This window comes from Hippocampus guttulatus, chromosome 16, assembly GCF_054856545.1.
Source record: "Hippocampus guttulatus isolate MCC_2025c chromosome 16, RoL_Hgut_1.0, whole genome shotgun sequence".
In the NCBI taxonomy this organism is placed as follows: domain Eukaryota; kingdom Metazoa; phylum Chordata; class Actinopteri; order Syngnathiformes; family Syngnathidae; genus Hippocampus; species Hippocampus guttulatus.
Window position 1 is genome coordinate 10,885,278 of NC_141276.1, and position 25,232 is coordinate 10,910,509.

At 45.2% G+C, this 25,232-nt stretch overlaps 1 protein-coding gene across 1 annotated transcript; it reads right to left on the minus strand.

Moving 5' to 3' along the window:
• Positions 1-857: 857 nt before the first annotated feature.
• On the minus strand, positions 858-24,866 carry lrrc4ba (leucine rich repeat containing 4Ba). Its single transcript, XM_086133523.1, has 3 exons — positions 24,539-24,866; positions 6,198-6,705; positions 858-4,081 (listed from the first exon to the last, which is right to left on the minus strand). The coding sequence occupies exons 2-3, from the start codon at positions 6,444-6,446 to the stop codon at positions 2,168-2,170; spliced, it is 2,163 nt and encodes a 720-aa protein (XP_085989649.1). The 5' UTR covers positions 6,447-6,705; positions 24,539-24,866; the 3' UTR covers positions 858-2,167.
• Positions 24,867-25,232: the final 366 nt, after the last annotated feature.

Genomic DNA, 25,232 nt, shown 5'->3' on the forward strand with positions numbered 1-25,232 from the left:
CAATCAACAGCTAGCGTGGGCGGGCTGAAGAGTCCATTGCAGAGTTTATGGAGCAAATGGAGACACCTTGATGAGGACTGTCGCAGCAGCAACAGTTGCCAAGGAGACCTGATGATGATAATGGCGGAGGATTTGGGAGGGCTATGGGCAGCAGTTGAGGTCGATGCGGCGGAGTTTGTTAGCGCGTCGTCATGGCGACAAGATGCTGACATTCAGGCCTTGGCCGCCAAGGTTAAATACAAAAAAAAAAAAATGGCAAGGAAAACACAGCCAAAGTTTGCTGATCCTATCAAGGATTTGCGAGTAAAATGGGAGTGAATGTTCAGCCCTGGCACCAGTTACACACAACTCGAAATTTGCTGGACAAAATAAATCTCAAGAACCCATTGCCAGAAATAGAAAAGGAAGTCAGCCATTTTTGTTCTAAACAGCCATTTCAGATGAATTTCCTCAGCGTTTGTCTACTAGAAAGTTGACTAAATAAATGAAAATCTGCCACCAGCATGAAATTGGATGGACCCGACCATGAAAAAAACTCAAGGAACCACGGCAGAAACTGAACAGGAAGTCAGCCATTTTGGTGAGGTGCTGCCATTTTGTGTAGTAGTGTAGAACTTTTGAAAAACGGAATCCCCAGCGCTAGTTTAAGAGATGGAAGTGAAATTTGGTGGCCATCATCCATGACATTTGAAAAAGTCTCAAGAAACCATGTTCAAAATTGAACTGGAAGGCTGAAATTTTGTTTTGAAAATTCCCAATGGTGCCCATCAAAAGCAGGTATGCCAGCGAGATGGGCTAAGCTAAATTGGCCGTTTTTTTTTTTTGCTTATACCACTGACCGACTGACAAACAACAAATATTGTACACAAAAACATTTAAAACAAAAATATTTCAAACAACAGACAATAAATCAAGAAGAAAACAGCCATGAGAAAACAGCTATCGCCATTTTGTGTGCCAGTTTTTTTTTTAATTTCCAAAGTGACCTGGGCTATAACAGAATGTTGTCGGCATAATTAGAACCCGAATTAGAAGAACAAGAACAAGAAGAGTACAAGAAGAAAGAGAACACGTTTAAAAAATTAAGAAAAAGAAAAAAAAACCCCCAAAAAAAACCCACTCAATCAATCATCATCTTAATATATTTTTTCTTTTAAAAGAGACCTAGACGTTTCTCTATTTTTTTTCATTAATTTGTCCTTTTTTGTTTTTTTTTAGCAATGAAACAAAGTCTGTTTTTTTTTTTTTTTTGTCCCACCGAGTGCCGCTTACCTTTGGAAAACCGCCATTGGCGAGTGACGTAATCCTTCCAAAATTTTCCAATCCTGATGTTTTGCTCCTGCTGCCATTTTGAGTCCATTAAAAAAAAAAAAAGACCCTCAAGTGTACAAAAAACAAAAACAAAAACAACAACAACAACAACAAAAAAAGAGCCAACGGCGTGACAATAACAATGCTAATGCTAACGCTAACATGTGAATCCAAAGATGGTGATTAGCGAGCAGCCTTTTGGGACTATGTACACTGTGAGCTTATGACACTTATTATTGTTATCATTGTTATTATTATTAATATTATTGATGCTACACAGCACGCCGCCGCTGACCCTGTTGGTGTGAGCGCTGCCTTCCCCCAAAAATGGGCCGGGCTAGAAAAAGAAAATAGATTCATCCAGCGGCCATCTTGAAAGGCGGGCCACAAGGACAGTTTTTTTTTCTTTTTTTAAGATTGTTTAAATATATTCTTCACACTTTCTACCTCGGCGGCTCCATAAAGATTCTTTATAATTTATTTCTTCCAGTGAAAATATATTTAGCGTTTATAGATAATAATATCAAGTACTTTATGTTCTTTTTTTCCCTCCTCTTTTTTTTTATTTTTATTTTTATATATATTTTTTAGCTCTGGTTTGTCCATGAAGCCACGTGGAGACGCATTCCATTATACCGACCAGCCGCGCGGTCCGTAGAAATAATCCACAAAAAAATGCGGCGTCCATACAGTTGGCTTGACTTGGGACTTTGGCAATAACTAGAGCTGCTTGTCACCTGAATGAGGGTGGGAGCGTGTGCTCGATGAGGCGGAGGGGGCGTGGGAAGCGGTCGTCCGCAGATGACGCCCCACCTTCAACGACGACGTGGGGCTACACGGGGTGTTCCGAGTTCCATTAGATTTGAGTCTCCTGTACGTTTTCCTTGGAGCCGCTCTTAAAAAGCAGAGGCTCGTTTTGCCCCTTGGCCATGAGGCCTTTGAGGGAGCTGTGCAGGCTCAGCTGGGGCAGCGGGACCGGTGTGGGCAAGGTGCCGCAGGTCCCCAGGCCGCCGCCCACTTGGGAATAGGACATGGTCATGTTCTGTGAGCAAGGCAGTGGGTTGTTGTTGTTGTTGACACCCAGTCCCACCATGTTGTTGCCAAAGTGGTGCGTCTTGTAGTAGTTGAGGTGCTCCGAACGGGTCAAGTGCGGCAGGGTGACCACATCCGAATGGTGGCGCCTCAGGCTCTGGCCGCCCCCGATTCCGCTGCTTTGCGTCAAGGCACCGCCCCCTGAGATGCCACCTCCGCCGCCCCGGCCGCCGGCCCCACCGCTCAGCTCGTCCTCCACGTTGATGATCTCGATAGCCCGGGCCGGCCCGTGGTGCTTGTGGAGCTGGTGCTGCTTCCTCAGCTTGTAGAACACCACCAACATCACCGCTGCCATGAAAGTGATGGCCACGAAGCAGCCGATGATTATCTTGGTGGTCTTGATCACGTCGTCGAGGCCGGAAAAGCCCGGCTCTGTGATGGGCACAGTGAAGGTGGGCCGGGTGGCGCGGGGAGACGACCAGTCGATGGAGAGTGAGGAGACCGTAGTTGGGATGCTGTCTGGCCACAGATGCCCCGACGGGGTTGGTACCGGGAGGACTCTGATGAAGGTCTCGTTGATAGCCACCAGAGCAGAGTCTTCTTCTCCCGTAGTCTCCACGCTTTCTACCGTGACCGTCGTGAAGTAGGTGTAGTTGACGCTGACGTCCGCGGCGGTGACATTGAGCACGGCGGTGGCCGTGGTGTTTCCGGCCGCGTTGGTCACCATGCAGGTGTACTGGCCCGTATCTCGCAGGGTGACGTTGGTGAAGTTAAGCGTGCCGTCGTGCAGCACCGAGATCCGCACGCGGTACGAGCCGTGGGTCATCAGAGTACCGTTGGGCGTGATCCAGTTGACTGACGTGGTGGAGGTACTGGTGCGGCACTTGAGCTCGGCCGCCATGCCCTCGGTGACGTTGAGGTCGGTGGGTGGCTCCACGATGACGGGCGCGTAGCAGGTGAAGTGGCTCTGGTCCAGCTCGCCGATGTATTTTCCCTTGAGGAAGGGAGGCGCGTGGCAGCGGGCGCAACAGGTGGTGTTGCTGGGCACTGTCTCCTTCAGCCACCAGCTGAGCCAAAGCACGTCGCAATTGCATACCCAAGGGTTGTGGTTCAGGTGCACCCGCTCCAGCTTGTGCAGCGGCGTGAACAGATCGTGCGGTAGTGAGTGTAAGGAATTGTGGGACAGGTTGAGCTCCTCCAGGTTCTTCAAATCGTCGAAGGCGTTGCGTTCAATGACCGACACCTGCGAGTGCATGAGCCACAGCTTCCGGAGTAAAACCAAACCCTGGAAGGACCCGGGACGGATGATTTCCAGCCGGTTCCCTGACAGCTCGAGCTCCTCCAACCGCACCAGGGCCGTCAACTTGGGGATGTCCTTAAGTCCGCACATCCCCAAATTCAGGTAACGCAGGTTGAACAGGCCCACAAAGGCGGCGTCGGAGATGAAGTCCAACTTCTTAAGTTCCCCCAGGTCAAGCCGGCGCAGCGAGGGCACGCGGTGGAAGGCGTAGCCCGGCAGCGTCTCGATGGGGTTGTTGCGTAGCCACAACTCGCGCAGCTTGCTGAGGTACTCGAAGGCGTGCGATGGCACCAGCGTGAGGTGGTTGTCAAACAGCTCCAGCGTGTTGAGGTTGGGGAGGCCATTGAAGGCGCCTACTTCGATCTGACGGATCTGGTTCTTGGAGAGCTGGAGGATCTCCAGGTGTCGCAGGTGCTTGAAGGTGTCCGACTTGATAACCTGCCGGGGTGACAAGACGATGTTAGGAAAGTGATGGTCTCTGTCGGTGGAACTTCACAGAGGAGTTTTGCTTGCTACGTTGGATTTTTAAGGTCAAGAACTACGATAGGTGGTAGGAGTTGATACTGACGTACCGGGGTTCTCAACGTTCCAAAGAACGTACCTTTTAGGAGCACGCCTCCTGTGGAATTGTTTTGTAATTTCGGAATCGAAAGAGAATCGGTTTGATTTCATGAAGGACCACGAAAATCTCGATGCTGAAATCAATTTTAACAACGGCTCTAAACGATAACGCGGCGGCTAAAATAGCCGTTGATTACTTTTAGTTGTCGATTACCCGAATGAACTTAAAATCACTATGCTTTTTTACTTTTTTTTTTTTTTTGCCGATGCCACCAAATTTTGGTTACACACAGCAATGCTCATGAAAATTGGATGATCGTGTAGAACGGATTGCGTTCCACTTTGGGGGTCTGTGAGTGTATGTCTGTTGCCTAATCTTGATATGACATGCACACATGCACGCACACACACACACTCCTGGAATTGAGCCACCTCCGCCTCCAAATGTAGAGCAGGAAGTGGGAGGGAGGTGTTGAGGGCTTATTGCAGGGCTGGTGGGGTGTTTTAGCGAGGGGGTGGGAGCTGTCAAGGCTTCACCGCAAGGGTCCTCAGCGAAGCAAAGAAAAAAAAAATAAGCCGGAGAATCTAGGATGCCTTCAGGTGTTGAAACATTTTTAGATTTTCTAATCATTTCAAGAGGAGCTGCGGGATATGAGCGAGCGAATCGGAATGTATCCGCTCCAAAGGAAAACTAATATTGTGTTAGATTTTTTTTTTGTCTTTTTGCATGTGGCAGCTTGCTGAAGTAGTTTCAAAGATGTCAGGAAAAGGGACGTCGATGTCGGAACCACCCCCAAAGATTGCACCATATGGAGTTTGGCTATAATTTCCGTGACGCAAGTTCCACTAAAACGATCTGAAATTTGTTGGAGAATATCTATCAGGACAGAATGCCTATTTAGCGAATAGCACAATTTTGAGTGGCTATTTCTGTCAAAAGAGATTGTACACAAAAGTCTCATTAGCATGAGTTGCAGTTGAAAAGAGCATTCTCGAAAGCCAGAGTTCAACGCTGCCTCCTGAGGAAGAAGGCGGTACTCCAATACAAAGCACCTAGCTATCATCATAAATCACAACCTTTCCCCACCGACATGTTTGTAATTACTTCTCTCGTAAACCCCGAGCTAGTTTTTAATTGAAATCATCTGCGTGGTTTGCAATCAAGCGAGCGAGCAAAAGTGAGCCGTTTGTGAGTCGATACGTAATATATAAACTCTTAATTGGAACATGTCTGATGGTGTTGTTTATCGCCGCCAGTCAATAAGTGCCATGCATATTTCTCCCAGGGGGGGGGGATTTTTATGCGCACGACCTCAAAACAAAAAAGTTTTTTTTATACGTCATTGCGCAAGTGCAGGATTTTAGGATTAACTTGTCAATGTTCACTTTTTCAAACTGCACTTGAGAAGGGAAAGCAGACGGAGTGACACAGAAGTGAAGCCGGAATAATGAATGAATGATATTGAATCTGCCAGAGAACGAAGGGAATATTTTATAAACGAAGAGTGTGGCGCATTTTTGTGGCAGCGTGGCTGCCAGGAAATTTGGACCACTCACGCAGTTTGGGTGAGACTCGTGATGATTTCAGACGGTCCCTGAAAGTAACACCTGAATTGATGCATAGATAGAGTAGGCCAGGGGTCACCAACGTGGTGCCTGCCTGTTCTAAAAGTAGCTCACCCGGCATGGGACATTGTGATTTCCCGTGTGGTCATTTACAAATTTGTGCTTTGGCAGTGTTGAACTTTGATATTTATCTGTTTCCTTTTTCCAGATTTGTTCATTCGGAAGTGTGGATCAAACTGGAAGCTCTTTGCATGAATCAGAACCCAAGAAGTAGCTCTCAGTTTCAAAACGTTTGGTGACCACCGCAGTAGACAGAAAAAAAAAAAAAAATATGTCGAGACCGAACATTTAAGGATTTTTGGAGCCATCACTCCTAAATGCCACAATTGGGGCATGTCCTTGAAGGCACCACATCACGCCTGCTCACCTGTATGGCGTTCTCCTGTAGGTTGAGGTATCTGGTGTTGACGGATATGCTGTCAGGGACGTCGTCCAGGCTCTGGCGGGTGCAGATGACGCGGCTGGCCTGGTTGGAGCAAGTGCAGCGGCCCGGGCACGAGGTCGACGAGGATGAGGACGAGGTGACCAACACCACCAGCGCCGACAGGGAGTACAGCAGCGCAAAGAGGAAGGGGGAAGAAGGGCCGGGAAGGCAGGTCAGCGTGGCGATGCGCATGGCAACTGGGTCATGACCCGGCGCTGCGATCCGAAGGTGCGGCCCACGTGTCCGGAAAAGCCTCTGGGGATCCCGCCGCACTCCTTAATCCCAATCCGACGCTCCTTAATCCCGCATCGCGCCTCTGCCGCTTTGGCGCCGCTGCCGATCTCTGGGCTTCTTCTCTCGCTTGCCGTGGGAACATAGAGCGGCGCAGATAAGCAGATGTTATTCCCTTTCTGCCGACGCTTGTTTGGGGAGGACGCGAAACAGGGAGTCACTGAGGATAAACAACAAAGACAAGAAGAAGGAAATTTACATATTTTAGGGATGGTTCATAAACACAAACAAACAAAACAAAAAAACATGCCCCAAACACCAGTTTCACCAATGGACACAGAATATGGTTTAATAAGATGCACGAAAATAGTCTCTGGGACCCATGTCTGGAATTGAACAGAAATTTGGCCATTTTGCTTTGAAGCAACCATTTGGGAACAATTCCCCAAACCTTTTCCTGGAAAGTAAAAAAAAAAAAAAAAAAAACAGCCTCAGAAAGCAGTTTCAACCAAACAACACAAAAATGGGTTGACATGTCTACCAGAACAGGACCCATGCCACAAAATGAAAAAAATGAAGACATTTTGGTACGAAATGTTCATTTCGGGTGAATTATTTCAGATGTGTTTCCTGTAAAACTAAAACAGAATTAGTCATGCCCACCAATTTAATCTCCAATCGGTGAAACTGGAGAGCTGTCATGATAGGATGCACAAAAATGTTTAAAACTGAACAAAAAGTCAGCCATTCTGATTTGAACTGTCCATTTTAGGCATATTCTTGGTATGCCTCTGAAAAGATAGCAAACAGCTGCACAGATGGACATGAAATTGGGTACGCAAGTCTGTCAAGAGGGAATGCAAAAAAAAAGAAAACATTTAAAAAAGGCTAAAAGGACCACACTGGACAGAAAATCTGGCTTTTTAAATTTTTTTTTTTTAAAGAAGTCATTGCAGACAAATTCTCCCACGGTCACCCCAAAGGATTGCAGTTTTTAGTGGTGGCATACAGTGCCGCAAATAGGCAGATGTTATTCCCTTTCTTCCCGGCGCTCGAGTTGTTTGGGGAACATAAAGCCCGGGAGTCACCATGGCGGAACAACAAAGATGAAAAGCAAAACGAGAAGAAGAGGAAGAAGAGAGCGTATCAAAGCCTTTTCTTTCAACACAATAAACAATGCAGGCATTTAGATCTCTACCAAAGACAAAAAGATCTTCGGGAACGATTGTGTCAAACAGACGTAATTGTTCTTGGCAGACTTCCACCAAGGCCTAACAATCCTAAAGTCAGACTGGTTTGACTGAATGAGGAAGGTTGATAGACTTCGGGACCCCATTTCTTGTAAATGATGAAACATACCAACAAAGTGATTTCCAAACAAACCGTCCGCTCTCTTTTCTTAATCGTGTCGTCCTTCCCAGCCTAAAGCAACGACACTGCCAACAAACCACAAGCACAAAAGGAAGCTAAAATGCTAATTGCTAGCCTCGGGGAAGATGCTAGCCTGCCTGTCGCAGTCTGCGTTACAGTACAGCTACGCTAACAGCGTTAGCGTCCTGCATGGAAATGCCGGCAGGTGGCCTGACCCTACGCAGGCCTCCCCGCTACAATCTCAGACAGGTTTAATTTCACATCTTTTATGGACGCCGACGACTTTAATGATGCCAGTTTGACACCGCCAGGTGAGGAAGGAGCGAAGGATTATTAATCTGATGGATGGAGGGAGGAAAAGGAGGAGGTGGAAGAAGAGGGAATTATCAACGGCATAATGGATGAATACTGAGCAGCGACAGAGGAGGAAGACGATGAGGGGGAAGGGGCGGGGGGGGGTGAACATGAAGCGGGAGAGAAAGGATGATGAGGGATAAAGAGATGGTATAAATAGAGAGAGAGATTAACAAGAGAAAGAAAAGAGGAATTTTGAATATTAATGAGAAGTAGGGCGATGAGAAAATGAGAAATGGTTGATCCAGAAGTTGACTGGCGAAGGCAGTTACCGGGAAGTTTTGGTGTGATCAATAATCATTTTTAATGAAATGCTAAGATCATTAAACTTCTCACTGTTCTGGCAATGCTCAAATATCGCTACTGCCCAATTGTATGGGATTGGTAGAGTATCAGCACGCCAACGCTGGGTATTGATCCTACTGTCATGAAATGTTTGACTGAGTACTGTCGAGATGAAAAAAAAATCAATATCAACATATATTGTATTAATACATGTTGTCAGGTATCGCTACATGTTTCCAGGTATTGATATTAGAAAGCATGCATGACTCTACTTTGTCCAGGTAGGATGTCGTTACCTGTCAAAGTACAGTGTCGATACACCAACATCACATATCATTACTAATGCTCTGCGACATTCAAGTATCTCCATGCACTGTCGACATAGAAAAAAATATATATATCCAAGTTTCCATATACCCTCAGTACAGTACAAGATGTGGGACAAAGTCTAGATATCGTAATATATTGTATCAAATGTACAGTTTCCATATGCCAACATCAGGAGTTTATCTGATAACTATGTGACATTCAATTATGCGAACTTCACAAGTTCAACATTCTCCAAATACCGTCAACACAAAGGCTGGGACAAAATATAATTCTCATGATCACAGGTATCATTACCTGTCAAGATACAGTATGGATACTATTCAAGTATGGATAGTTGCACTCTTAAATTTGTCATCGACTTGTCAACAGTAAGGAGTGGGACAAAATATCGATCGCATCATAAATAGTATCGGTACAGTATCGATACACAACATAAGATATTGATACATTTGTAATGCGGCATTCGAGTATCTCCTTTAAGCATGTAATCCGAATATTCTCCTCCATGTACTGTCAACCTTTGTAGTATGACATAATATCAATACAGTATCATGATATATGGTATCATTGCAGTATTGAATTGAACTGAATTGAATAGAACTTTATTGTCAAATGTGCTGTACGTATGTGTAAAACAAAAGACAATCAGAAGAATGCGGACAATATCGCCATCAACTAACGGGACCGTTGCTATGTGGTGTTCAAGCATGTCCTAATTTGTTCTAATGCTTTGTTCCCAGTGGAGGACTCGTTAGACTGCTGCGCTCATCATCAAGCATCTTCACCCCCCACGCCCCAACACACACATTTGTCACCCGCCGACCCCACATTAACCCTTTGACACACACATACACACACACACACACACGCACGCACGCACGCACGCACGCACGCACGCACGCACGCACGCACGCAGCTTCCTCTCCCAGCTTTGCTCCAGCTCGCTGTGCATTCAAATGTTCGCCAACAGTTACCATGGTAACCCTATTCAGCCTCCATCCAGCTGTATCCCGCTGCCGCCCTCCCGCTCCCACCTTACCCCCACCCTCCTTCCCGCTCATTAGCAGCCCAAACACAAGCTTGTACAAATGACACGGCCTGAACATCATCACACCGCCGTCGCAACCTCAAATGACGACGTTATCGAGTATTAGCGCGACAAGTCATGTGGATGCTTCCAAGACAACATTGGGAGCTCGTTAAAAATGGTGGTGGGTGGCCCCTCTGTTATGCTATAGCTAACCTCATCATATATTATATCGTACGTCACCAGTTACACCATCGCTGTTCGCAATCATCATTAATCAACATACCAACAATCAAAAATCAAAAATAATCCAAAACACAACACTAGACAGAAAGCAAACAATCAACAAAACAAATGCACCTACACACAAAAACCACACAAAAAATGTCAACTCAACAATTACAACCCTGCAGGCCACAAACACCTCAACAAACATCAATAAAAATCAAAATCTTGAGTATCTGTGTTAGCCTACGTTAAACATAACATCGATACGTTGTCAGTGCTAGCGATACCACTGCAGCTAGCTACTCGCTATGACGCCATTGCCACACTCCCGCTACTCAGTTCCAGCTAAGAACACCACCACTAGTACACCACTGCCGCTTAACTTAGTTCCTCACTTCAACACATTTCTTTGACATCAATATTGTACTACTTTCCTATTAGACAGGGAGAAGAATAAGACTTCTACAATGGCTTTTTAGTGTTAGAAATATATTAACCCTTTCATGCACCCTGTAATAATAATAATACATTTTATTTATATATTTTTTAATAAAATTTAAATAAATAAAAAATTATTTTAAAAAATCTGTAAACTGATAACATGACAAGCTGTCCACTGAAGTAACCGCTGTCCCTGAAAGGGTTAATATTTTTTATCAGCTTGGTCCTCATCGCCCTCAGTCCAAAATCTCATCTGATTGTGGTGATTTAAAAAAAAAGTATACATTTTTGTGCGCTGTGTGTGAATGTGAGTGTGTGTGTGTGTGCGTGTGTGTGTGTGTTCGTTGGTGCGTTTGAGGACACCATGTTAAACTGTGACATTTAGCATAGCATCCAGCAGGCACATGACACAGTGGATTTGATGTTTGTGTGTTGTGAGCGGGGTGAAATGCAGGCACTTCACTTTACGTTATTCCCAACACGCCCCCTGGCCTACAGACATTCTGCTCGGTATCGTTTTCTTCTTGCTCTCTGACTTCATATTTTTCCTTGAATCTTAGTGAAATATTCCAGACGTTGCGCGCAAGGCTTTAGTGCGTTTAGCGTGTGGGGCATAGTGCACGCTGACATATTTCATGTCTTTGGACGCATGACAGAAATTCCGAATCTCACACGGGCTAAATGTTTAATGGCCAATGTGTCGGCTGGAGGAGGTTAAAAGATGTCGGCATGTTGGGAATCATATTTTGAGTGAAGTGGAGTTAATTGGATTGCATCAAAATTCTGAATCAACTTGTATCAAATGTCATGAATTGTGGCAGAAATGGGATGAATCGTATTGGATGCTATCAAAATCGGAGTAAATTGCTTTGTCTCGGCTCATACGACTATTGGAGTGACTTGTATCACATCCAAATGGAGTAAACCGTACCCAAATTGTGGGGAATCGTATTGCATCAGGAGGAGCTTTATTCGAATCATGAATCTATCAGCAAGATTGTGTACACACGGCGTCAGCTTCAGTGATGGAGTCCCTCCCACACATTTGTAGATGAGCGTACAAAAAAAAAAAGAAAAAAAAAGTCAAATGTACCGAGTGTGAAAAGAGTTGTAACAGCGGCCGAATGTCGCGAGGACACTGACTAACTTTGACGCTTTGTCTACTGGACGTGTGAATCACTGGAAAGAAGCACGGTGGGCGAACTGCTCCGTTTGTCAGAATGATCTGCAGGTTAAGCGGTTTTGTCTTTTTTTTTTTCTCTTCTTCCTCGTCGCGTCCAGTCGAGTGTGAACGAGGACCTAAATCCGTCATCCGCGCTCAGATAAGGCGGGAATACCTGGATGATCCCCCCCCCCCCCCCCCACTCTTCTTGGAACTGAAAGTGCAAGGCGCTGCGGTGAGGCAGAGTTGATAGAAAAGATTAGACAGAAATGACTACAGCCCAACACCAGGCCTTTGCCGCCTATACCCACCGACTCCACTGTACGTTAAAAGGCGGGGTACAGTACAAACGATGACGTGATAGCATAGTTTACCGTTTCAGAAAGGTGTTGTATAATCCTCAATACCAATTGTATGTAAAATCAGATTTTAGCCCTATCAGGGACAGCGGTTACGACAGTGGACAGTTTATCACGTTATCAAGTTACAGGGTGCATGAAGGCGTTAAATCTGATCAATCGATGGAGTAATCCATCCACTCGCCTTTTTTAAATCAAAAGCGAATTTCCAATTCAATTTTTTTTTCTTTTTTCCTGACAACCCGAGCTGTTATGGTGTAGCGATGGCTTAGCTAGCAGCAAGAAAACTGCGGGGCAAAGGCATCAGACACTTCCTGGCATGGCCTTGCATAGCCGGAAGCGTAGCGACGGTGTAGCTAGCAATAGAGTGAAGGCATAGCAAGCAGTAGAGTGGCTGCAACACTTCCGTACTCGTACGGTATACCAATAGCGTAGCAATGGTGGCGCGAGTGGCAAGAAATCCGCGGGACAATGGCTTCAGTTGCTTCGTTGTGTCCTTGCGTATCTAGTGGCTCATTAGGAACCTCGGAGCAACAATGGCACTTGTCTTATTTGTGTCTTTGCATAGTGCTAGCGTAGCTAGTAGCGTATCTAGAGGTGGATACTGTAGCTAGCTCTGGAGTGGCAGTGAGGCATCAGTGTGGATGATTGCGACACTGCCTTGTGTCCTTGCATGGCTGGAGTGCAGCCAGCATCCATTTGTGATGTTTAACAAGAAGGAATACAGAGTGACAAGGCAGGCTGTGACGTTAGCTTCCGCTAGACCAGTTAGCAACTGTACGCTTGTCTCTTGTGATCACTCTACCACACATCAGCCGTCATAATCCGTGACACGCTAAAACTCTCCGTTAAGGGCGAGTTGAGAGCCGCTTCCTGTGTGTACGTGTGCGGTGAATCAATGGCGCTATTGATTAAAACGGCATGATGGAATACATCATGTCAGAGCCAGCGCGCCGCTAAACGCATTTTAATAAAACGTTAATGGATGGAGTGAATGGATTCAATCAGCGGCTGGCGGCCGTGCCACAATGTGCCACATATTGTGACATAATGTCACACGGTGTGACATATCGCCTCATATTGTGATATACTGCTAGACATTGTGGCTTGGCTCCTAATGGAAGAGAATCATATCGTAATTGGAGAGAGTCTTATTGCACTGGAGAGAATTCTGTTGTAGTGCGCCCTAATTTGAAGGGCATCTGAAGTTGGAGAGAATCTTATGGTACTTAGAGACAAATACACCGTGATTGGAGTCAATCGTAGTTCCATTGCAATTGGAGTGAATTATATTGTAATTATGGAGAAACGCAGCGCAGTCGAAAGAAATGGAATCGCATTGTAACCGACGTGAATCAAATCGTCATAAAGGAGAAATGCACTGTAATTGGAGTGACTGGAAACACCTTAGAATTGGAGTACCCAAACGCACCCCAATGGAGTGAAGCATCATGAAAGGCATCGTACCCGCAGTGACTTGAACCACATTGTAATCGAAGTGATTGGAAGTGGTGAATTGAACGCGCTCCGCTGTAATTGAAACGACTGTTATCACATCGCATTGTAAATTGATGCGAATCGCATTGCATCGTAATCGCAGAGAATCGCATTGCATCAACCATGGAGCCACTCGTATCCTAATTGGAACAAATTACAGCGCATAAAATTTGAGTGATGATAACTGGTGTGAAGTCAGCGCTTGGAGTGAATTGTGGTGGAGCAGAATGCTATCCTATTCATAATAATCGGAGTGAACCTGACCGGAATAGCGCATGTTGTGACATATTGTGACATAATGCAATATATTGTGACATATCGTGCCCGATTGAGCGGGATGGCGTCAGTTCAAGTCCGATTTCGTCTCGCCGTCCCCTTTGGGGGGGTGGCGGTCGGGATTCGCCTGGCGCCGCACGCCATCTGCACCGCGCCGTCTTTTCTCAAGCTCGCCGCGTTGTTATCGATGGGCTGAAACGTGGAAAACGAGGCGGCCCTCGGGATGTGGCTTTGTCCGTGTACTGGAAAATACCTAATGGATGATGCGTTGGTAAATATTTGGATTGATTTTTATTGGAAACGAGTTCTGACATGGGCTCGCAAACGAAAACACGAGCTGACTTGTTTAACCATTTCATCCACCTCTGTGCCCTGATAACATGATAAGATGTCCGCTGTAGTAACCGCTGTCCCTGAAAGGGTTAAAGTAGGCGATACACCCCAATTATGATGATACGCTTTAATCTAAATAGACTCCAATTAGAATCCGATATGATACACTTCAATTACAATACAATACCAAACACTCTAATTCCGTTAAGATTCATCCCAAGACGAGAGCGTGACAATTCACTTGACTACAATTAGGATACAAGATACGATCCGATGAAGATATGAGCCACTCCATTTATGATCCGATTGACTCCAAATCTCATACGGTGGCGACCACTCCGATTACCGATACGGATACCGATACCATTCACTCCAATTGAAATGCGATACAATTTCAATACGATGCGCAAAAGTAGGCTTATCGTTCGTTCCGATCCCAAGAACTATGAGCTCCAATTATGCTGCCACGACAATTTCCCCACCGCACGGTGGAACACCACCGGTTTGATTTATGAAAAAAGGAGGGAGCTGGCAGATGCTCTGATTTAAGGCAAGAACATGAGTGAGAAGGGAGGACTACAGGAGCCTGAAAAAATGACAAAAGCAGCCAAGAAGAGGAATAAAACGAAGAGGTCGTGGGCAAAGATGATGACAGACAGAGGCGAAGGAGAAAAAGAGGGCAAGACGGAGAGGGCCCACAAGTTGAGGACAAGGAAGGCAAAGAAGCAGAAGGCCAAGAGAAAGAAAATGACCACAAAAAAAAGGCAGAGAATAAAAGATGATGAAGACAACAACACAAGACAAGAGGATAAGCGCGAGGAAAACAAGAAACAGAGGACGGCCGTAATGAAAAGGATAAAGTGATGAAATTGAGGGCAAAGATAAAGACACATAGACAAAGAAAAGGACCGAAAAGGACAAAGCCAAACGGGAAGAAGGCAAAGAAGACAGACTAAGAAAAAAAAACAAGACAAAGAACAAGATGAGGTAGCGGAACAAGAGAGAAAGATGAAGACGGAGAACACCAAAAAGAAGACTTCAACGAAGACGCAGAAGAAAATGAGGAAAGAGGAAAATGTAAAAGAGGTATTGAAACAAAGACATAAAAGACAGAGACAGACAACAATAAGGAAAAAAAGTCGACGACAACGAAGATGGTAGAAAGTAGCAGATGAGATCAAAGATTATAGAAAACAAAGAAGACTGAGAAGGAGAAAACGAGAACGACGTAAAAAGACATTTTGAAAAGGGAATGCAGAAAGCTACAAGTCGTGAGCATTACCTTTATAAAAGTAAAAAAAAAAAAAAGAGAAACTGTGCAAAAGTAAAACATTTTTTAAAACTGCAAAAAAAGGAACACCCCAAAAAAAATAAAATAAAATAAAAAGTCAAACAAACCTAATGTGACGGTACAAAGAAGTGAAAAACTGTCGAAACAAAACATTTAATGCAAGGACGCAAAGTACCGCATTGCCCCGAATATAAGACGGTGTTTTTTTGCATTGAAATAAGACAAAGTGGGGGTCGTCTTATATTCGGGGTCTAGACATTATACCCATTCACGACGCTAGATGGCGCCAGATATCATTGAAGCAAATGCTGAACTTGACCCCCCAGGCCAAAGTGAACAACCCCTGTCACGAAGAATAAAAATAAAAATAGCGGTAAGAAAGAAAAGAGAAGAAAATAATCGAAGAGGTAACAGAAAATGGAGAAATGGAGCGACAATCTGGAGAAAAGTGGGTCGAAGATCGGCCAGGTTAACCGGCAGCTGAGGAGAAGTTATGATGTCATTTACATTTCAAAAACCAGAAGCCATTCATTTACGAATGTGATTGCACTTTAGTTTCCATATTTAAATGTTCAGATGTTAAGATTTGAATGAGGCAAAATAACATGCTTTTTCTCTCAAATTTATTGTTATAATCATTTGTTTCAGATATACTGTAATTATTTTCTGTATAAAAATTAATTTGGTGTTCAAAAAGTCTTTTTTCAAACTTGAGTTTTGAAAAAGAGGGGGTCGTCTTCTAATCAGGGCCGTCTTATATTCGGGCCAATACGGTAAGTCAAACATTGAAAAGTAATTTAATAAAAAAACAAAGCAAAAGCAAAAGCAAAAATAAACATAACAGTCAAAAAGAAAAGTTCCCTTCCTTGCTTCGGCAGTCCCGGGGGACGTTAGGAACATCTCACCCACAACCAAATCCCCTCCGGGCCCAAACATCAGTCGCACTCAACGCAAACACATACGACACGCACGTGAACTCTGCACTCGCTGCGTGTGTGCGTGTGGGGAGGAGGATGATGATGATGATGATGATGATGTGTGTCGTGGTTGAGGTGACGGACATAAAGAAGTGCACCGGCCTTTGTTGTTTTCCACATGAAATATTCAAAAGTTGCTGAAAAGACGCACGCGGGCCTCCGGCAATCACGTGCTGGGAAGAAGAAGAAGAAAAAAAAGAAGGAAACTCAATCAAACGGCGCCAGTTGCGAGTGGCTCAATGTCAAAGTCCATGTGAAGGTCACGTACAAACTCACGAATTTAAAACCACGTCTATACGGCGAGAAAAAGAAGTACGCCAATATGGAAAATGGAATGTAATAACGAGAAGAAATCGGCATGTTGCATTTGGAATGTGGGGACACGCGACGTCATAAATATTCAAACACACCGTATACTACTATCTCGCGCATTCACATAAAAGACACGGCGCATTGGTGGAGAGAAACAAGATCAGATGAGAGCACTTAAAAAAAAAAGAAAAAAGAAAAAGAACAAGGGGGGAAAAATGTCATAGTAACAGTAAGAAAAGCAATCGAAATGAAATGCGAAAAAACTTTCAAGAACAAAATGGTTAAAAAAGTGATTTAATTACATTATTATTATATAATAATTATTAAAAATGTAATAGTGAGTAAATTTGTTGTTTTTTCCAGGAGAGAATAATGGTACAAGAAAAGTAAAACATGTATGTAAATAAAACAAGTACAAAAGAAATAAAAGGGAACAGGAAGTATGAAGTAGATTTAAAAAAAAAGCGTAACTTGAGAAAAATGAAAAGAAAGCGACAGCGAGTAAAGAGGAGGAAAAAAAGAATTTTGAAAAATTTAATAAATACAAAAAAGGAGCTTAAAAAAACAATCGCAAACTTTTTCAAATCAGTCAAAATGTAACAGGAATTATTTTAAAAAGCAAAATATTTTAAAATATGGCAAATAAAAATGAAAAAGTAAAAAAAAACAAACCGTATTTTCACGACCATTCGGCGCACCGTATGGTTGGGCGCAGTCTCATTAATGGGTGCTATTTCTGTATTTTACACATAGACAAAACGCACTGTATTATTGGGCGCAATTTTAAAGTGGTAAAACATACACCAGCTTAAACATACGGCATGCATGCGCGCACGCTAAAAACACGTTAGCTTGAAGCATACGGTAGCATGCCAAGACATACAGATACAAGCTAAAAACACGTTTTTAAACAGGCAACGAAGCAAAACGGAGTTCCGTTGTATTTTATTTAGCCATCGTACAATGTACTCACGTTTTTCGATCAATCATCACCCAGAAATCAATCAAAGTCCTCATCCTCTGTATCAGAATTGAACAATTGTGCAAGTACCGGTAATCCATCAAAAACGCCGTGTTCCCTCTCGTTGTCAGTCACTCTCATTGCACAGAAATGATGCCGGCTTTGCCAAAAACTCGAACAACAGTGCAAGCAGACACGTTCGTCCAAGCAGCCACAATCCATTCGCAAATTGTGGCGTAACTCGCCCGGCGCTGCCTCTCACTCTTTGTAAAGTCGTGTTTGCCATCGATCATTCATTGTTCCCATGCCGGTCGCAACTTTACTTTGAACGCCCGGTTGATGCCGATGTCCAGCGGTTGGAGTTCTTTAGTCAAGCCTCCGGGAATAACGGCAAGCTCAGAGTTCATTTGCTTGACTTGGTTTTTCACCGCTGCCGTGAGATGGGCACGCATGCCAAAAGCATAACCGATGGCTTGAAGTTTGAACTGAGCTTCGTAGGCGTGTCTCTTTGTAGAATTTATTTTCGGGGGTTCTTAGAAACCAAAACCGAAGTTGTTTTGCAACAATGCACATAGCCACACTCTATACAGGTGTTGGTACCTGCTTGGGGCGTACCTTTAGCGTCCACTTACACGCCCACCCTTCACTCATTGGCGGACTTCTTCCCCGCATGCCTGTCACTCACGTCTGCCTTTTCGCTCTCTTTCTCTCCATATATGTATATATACACGCCCACCCTTCACTGATTGGCCGACTTCTTTGCCGCATGCCTGTCCACAGTCACTTCCGCCTTTTCTCTATATAAACAGCGTGTCGGCTGTCAGTCAGGTTTTGGAACTCAGCGCATACACAAGACGCTCTGCATCATAAGGCGTCCTGTCCATTTTGGAGAAAATTTAAGACTTTTAATGGCGCCTTATAGTCGTGAAAATACGGTAATTCTTTTTCTTACTGTTTTACTTTGGACTTCATTTCCCTTTGTTTTTTTTTTTTTTTTAATGACTTAATGTTGCACAATTGCGGATGCAAGTGTAAAAGAAAAGAAAAAGGTTATCCACTGAAATATGATCATGGACATCGATAATTGTACGACTGTGCATACCTAATGAAGTGTCCGCCTAAACGAGCAACAAATTGCGCCCGGTCACGCACGCGTCACTCTTGGGCAACCTCTCCCGAGATGACTGACTCACCGACTAATGTGCGACGGGATCAACAGCGACCCCGAGACCAGTGGATGATGGACGTTGCCACGGTGACGCGGCGCACACATCAAAATGCGAGAATGGGAAGAAGGTCTCAGCGCTGCTACCGCATTCCTTCCTACTTCGCCTTAACGCCACACGCACGCCCATGTGCAAAATGGAAGCGCCCGGCGGTTGCCACGGTAACGTGCCACCGCATCCACCCGCCATCTTGCCGTACCACGGCTCCATCATTCTAGCTCCAATCTGAGGCACCGACAACAAGTGTTGCCGTCTTTTGTTGTTGTCAAGGTTACGTTCCGTTTTGCCGACTGCTCGGTGTACAGTAATACCGGGCCACCTCCCATTTGCAAGATGGCGGCGGCCGCAAGTGAGCTTCCAAGATTGCAGCTAGAACGGAAAGCAACAAAATGGAAGCTTGGATGCCTTCACTAGCGCTGCGGGAGAAAAGTGCAAATGGGGCAAAACGAGGAAATAAAGCAACGAGTCAACAAACTGAGAGTCACGGTCCGAAGCGTGCGCACATCACACCGGTCGGTACCGCTCCAACCTCCTCGTGACATTAGCACCGAGATTAGGCCTTATCTGGTGCGACAGTGCTCCCGCGCTGCGCCCCGGGCGCTTGGGAAAGCGAGCAGGTTGATTCACTCGCTACTCGCCATCCATGGCGTCAATGTTTACACGCTAAGCGGCAGGGACCGCCGGGACCACCGGGGGACCGACGGGGCCACCAGCTCTTATGGCGTCGCTGACCTGGAAAACAATGCCGGAGCTGCAATGCATGCTGGTCCCCGAGTGCCGCGACAACAAGCCCAACTCGGCCATATTTAGCCCGATAATCAACAACAACAACATGCTAGTATACCGTGGCGCGGCGCTATTTGTTGAGAATAGCGAGAATCCGCAGAGTATTGATGCTCATTATATTTGCATTGAAAAAATATGTGCGTGTTTTTTTCAACCCATAAAATTCTTGAATAAGCAAAGATATACTGTACGACCACAAAAAAAGAAAAAGAAAAAAGAAAATTGCTGAACCTGGACTATGTGGTATGCATAAACTGTGACATACAGAAAGAAACGGTGAAAAAAGTCAATAATTTTTAAAAATTAAAATAATTTAATAAAGATAAAAACAGAAATCAATAAAAACAATACAAACCCTTACAGCACAGTTGTCAAAGTCAAGGCCCGGGGGCCAGATCTGGCGCCCCACATCATTTGATGTGGCCCGCGAAAGCAAATCAAGCATGTCAACTTCCATGTGCTTGCTAAAGTCTGAACCAAAATTCCAAATTGTCATATGTAATCCACAAAAACAGTTGTTCTTCTTGACTTCTGATTTTAAAACTTGTTATCCATCAATTTGTTGTGTGCTGTGTATGTAATATGTGGAGGTGATTAAACATTTAGATGGTTTCCCAAAATTCACAACGGCCCTCCAAGGGAAACCGTAACTACAACGTGGCCCGCGACAAAAATGAGTTTGACACCCCAGGCTTACAGGGACAGCGGTTACTACAGTGGCATCTTATCATGTTATCATTATTTGTGCATGAAAGGGTTAAGTATAAAGAAAAAATTAGGAATAAAAATCTTAAAAAAGAAACCAACAATAAGACTGGTCAACTCATCTCTTTCTGCAAGGAATAATCTAGAACAGGGGTCGGGAACCTTTTTGACGAAGAGAGCCATAAAAGCAAAATATTTGGAAATGTATTTCAGTGAGAGACATATATATATATATATACACTGTATATATATACCACTGTTTTAAAAGTGATTTCAACAAAATGTCAGTATAATAAGCCTCTGTGTCCTATGTGTTGTGTTGTGTTATTTTTGTTATTTTGACTTCAAAATGGCGCCGCAAGAGTGGCTGCCTTTCCAGCAGCTCCTATATTTTGTTGTTCTACTTCTTCCTTTCATAACTTTGCTGCTGTGAATTGGGAATTTCTCCATTGCGAGACTAATAAAGTTTTCTTATCTTATCTTATCTTAAATGTATTCTTGAAAATAATTTTGTGATAATACTCACCATCAATGTGAATGGTTTTCCGTTCCTTACGATTGCTAAAAATCCAGCAAAACTATCGGAATGAAAGCCAGCTTGCCGGGTTCATACGCGAAGTTGCTGCTGGCTAGCTTGCACGTTTCCTTTTATGCAGAGTATTTTGATGCGAATGTAGCATGGAGCGTGTCAAAGTGCCGCTTTGCATTCTAACCGTTTCATCGATGGTATTTTGTCATTGCAAATTAGACACACCGCAGAACCCGTTCTCTCCACAAAGGCGAATCCTTTGGTCCATTCATCCTGAAGTGTACCATGCTCATCATCTTTTTTTCTTTTCGCCATCTTATTCGTCGAAGGATTAGCTTTGAGCTAATGACCGAGCGGGGAGCGTTTACCTGTTTCCACAGCAACGGCAGCATAGGCCAGTATCATCCAATCAAAATTTATCCTGGAGCTAACTGAAGCCCGAACAGGAAATGAGCAGTGAAAAATCGATTGATAGATGCATTAAACAAGCGAAAATATTTTGTTTCATCTGCGAGCCAGATGCATTCATCAAAAGAGTCATATATGGCTCATGAGCCATAGGTTGCCGACCCCTGATTTAGAAAGACAAAAGTCTCTGTCTGGTGCCCTCGTGTTTTCTGTCAGCGGTATCAATCAAAACGCTCGGCCGCCCTATGACGACATCAGCGCATCTCACCCGCCCTGATTACGGCACTTTTTCCACCATCCATAATCTCTGCCGCACATTTACATCCTGTGCATGCACGCACGCACGCGCACACACACACACACACACATGAAATTTAGGGCAAGAGTTACTCGGTTTGCATCCTAAAGCAGCAGCGGAAGGTCCCTCGCAAGTCATGCGGCATACCTTCAACTACGTTTGAAGAAGATACACGTCGACAGCGGGAAAGGAGAAATCTTATACCACCAGTGTCCAACTCAAGGCCCGGGGGCCAAATGTGGCCCGCCACATCATTTTGTGTGGCCCGTGAAAGTAAATCAATGTCAAGTTCCATGGTGCTTGCTAAAATCTGGACCAAAGTGTCAAATTTTCATACGTAATAAATCAATTACAATATGTTCCTTATTGTAAGCATTATTTTGTGACCAAGAGAAATGGTCACCACCTTGTGGCCCGCGACAAAAATGAGGTTGACACCCCTGTATTATACGGTACAAACACCAAAGGGGGAAAATTCAATGGCTGAATTAGACAACTGCCCAGTTTGAGTCGGTACCTCTCACACAGAATAATGACCCAGAAAAGGCCATGAAAAAACATATTTGACACTTATAAAGGGGCTATCGGGTAGTACCGCCAAAGGCGGAAAATTTAAGGGCTGACTTCAACAACACCCCACTTGGTGTTGGTACCCTTCATGCTGAACAGTAAATGTGAAAAACCTGAGAATAAGACAACTTTGATGCTTAGAAACAGGATCTTGGATACCACCACCAAAGTCGGAAAATTCTCGGGATGACTTTGACAACTCTCCAATTTGTGTCACTACCTTTCACACAGAATAATGAGTCAGAAAAAGATGGGAAAAAATATTATTTTGACAGGCAGAAAGGGGCTATCTGGTACTCTCTCTGAATCCGGTTAACTTCCCCCTCTCAATTCTCAGTACCTTTCACTCAAAACAGCGAGACATGGAAAATACAACTTTGCAGAAAGAGGCCAACTGATACTACCTCAAAAAAAAAAATCTGAGTTGACTTCGAGCCTTTCATACAGAACAGATACACAAGAAAAGACTAATTTTGACCATCAATGATATTCCAGTCAAAGCAGGAAAAAGCGCACTGCTGTTCACACAAAATAATAATTCAGAGGAAAGATGACGGACAGGCAGAAAGGGACTACACCTAAACTACCTCTGAAGCAGGCAGATTTGTGGGTCAATGGCCACATTCCACGTCAGTCCCTTCGACACTGAAAGGCTACACGTGAAAAGTTGGATTTAGAATGGCAATGTGAAAGGGGCTCATCTCATACTACCCCCAATGCCGGTCCATTTGTGGGTTGACTTCCACACCTTTAATGTCAGTGATTTTAAAAGAGAATTCAAGGCCAGTATTAAAGGGGTGATCTGATACTACATCTGAAAACAGCGACTTTGAGACCCCCATTCCGTGTAAGCCCCTTTCACACAGGACAGTGATTTGGGGGGAAAAAGCTGGCTCCGACTGGCAGTGTGAAAGAGGGAATCTGATACTACCTCTGAAGCTGCTAACTTTGGGGCTAACCACCTCCACCTTTCTAGACCTTTCACACAGACATGAGAATAACGTTGATTTTAAATAGCAGGGTGAAGGGGCTATCTGATAACAGCTCCAAAGCCGGCAACTTCAATTCCTGCGTTCCGTGTTGTTGCTGTTTCCGTAGGACAACAACCCATGAAAACAGCGTCAAATTCCTGCCCGTGTAAAAGAGTTTTGATTTGCAATGATGAGATTTACTGTATCCTGAGCGCCATCGGTGCAAAACCAAACTCCCTCGCTCATGAACAGGTGACTTTCACACAATTCTCCCACCCCACACCCCTATCTTGTGTACCCCCCTCCCTCTATTCTTGCCCAATCTCGCCCCAATGTCCCCATTAAGACAGAGTATTCCTTCGTAAGCCCTCATCTATCTGCTCCTTGTTCTCCACTGGGAGGAGGGGGGGGGGCGAGTGTGGGATGGTAGGGGGGTGGGGCGAGGGTCTTCAGGAGTGGCGGAGGTGGGGTCCTCTGACTGACTCACACGCTTAAACTGGCGCACACGGAGCAGCCCCGCAAGGTGCCTGCGCAATTTCCTGCGATCATCACGGCGGAGGTGAGCTGGGAAATGAATTATCTGCACAAACAAGTGCCATTAATGGACGATGGTGGGGGAGGGGGGAGGGAAGGATGGGCTCAAGGTGAGACCACCCCACTACCTCGAGCTCGAGGGGGGGTGGAGGGGTGGAATCTGTTGAATTGAGAGTATGCAAATCAGTTAACTACTCGCACACATGTTCGCTTATGAGCACGCACACACATGAGGAGTTCAACGCTCAGACCCACACTTACTCGCACACACATGGCAGCACACACGCACGCGTCGAGCACCCCCAGCCCCCAAACACACACACACACACACACACACACACTGACATTACTCAGCCCAAAAAATATTCTCTCACACGTTGACACACACCCGCACCCCCTCATACATATCACACATTCAAAAAAAAACACACGTGTATGGTAAAAACACTCCACCAACTACACACACACAAAAATAACCCAGGTCAACAAACACACGTACATACGCACACACGCACTGTCACCAACAAACACTCACACAGAAACACACACACACACACACACACTACCCGACTCACTCACTTGCACAAACCAACACACATGCAAACACACGCTCACTCTCACTCACATGCCAACACACGCACGCACGCAACATCGATTCCTGGATGTCCACGCCGGGACGGCGCGGACGCAGGATGCGCAAAATAGCAAGTGCGGGGCCAAATTCCGCACGCGCACGCTCACAAGTGTTTCTGTTTGGACGTCATCCATCCTCAGAAGGAAAAGAAGGACGAGCGGACGGTCGGACGGACGTAAGCGACTCACCTTGGCGGGAGGAGAGGCGGACGATGATGACAACGCCAGCGGGGAAAGACGCATCCTGCGCCGAGAGAGCTCTCGCGGTGGCGGCGGCGACGCGCTTCTCTGCAGAAAGCTCGCCGAATGGGAGGATGTCTTCCTCCACCTCTCTCCCTCCTCCCTCGCTCTCACTCTCTCTCTCTCCACCTTTGCCTCCAATCTCTCTTTCCCGTGAGGAGGAGGAGGATGGTGATGATGATGATGATGATTGCGGAACGCACGTGAGCTCCCTGAACGGCACAAAGACGAGCAAGTGGTGGTTAGGAAAGATGCCGATTATTCACGACGATCATTCACGATGCGGTCGCTGTGGCAACGCCCACGCGCACTCGGTGCAGCGTGCGCACACACTCACTCACACACACACACTCACTCGAACACAGATGCACTCACACACACTCTCACACAAATGCGTGCTCTCACACACTCACACGCACGCACTGATGCCGACTCGCTTAAAATGATTGACACTTTGTCCTACACACACACATTCTCACACCGTCTTTCAGTCACACACACAAACTCTCTTCCACTCTCTCACACACTCGCACCGGCTCTCACAGATCCCACGCTGACACAGGTGCCAGGTTGGTGGGCTTCATGCGCGGATCATGAGACAAGTGCTTCACATCTGTGTTGCGCGGAATGCTGGTGTGAACCG

What these genes read in the sequence shown, in the direction of transcription:
- lrrc4ba (XM_086133523.1), bottom strand. Translation starts at nt 6,446, where the DNA reads ATGCGCATCGCCACGCTGACCTGCCTTCCCGGCCCTTCTTCCCCCTTC. An exon ending in TACAGGAGAACGCCATACAG is followed by an intron (nt 4,082 to 6,197) that starts GTGAGCAGGCGT and finishes TCACCCCGGCAG; the next exon opens with GTTATCAAGTCGGACACCTT.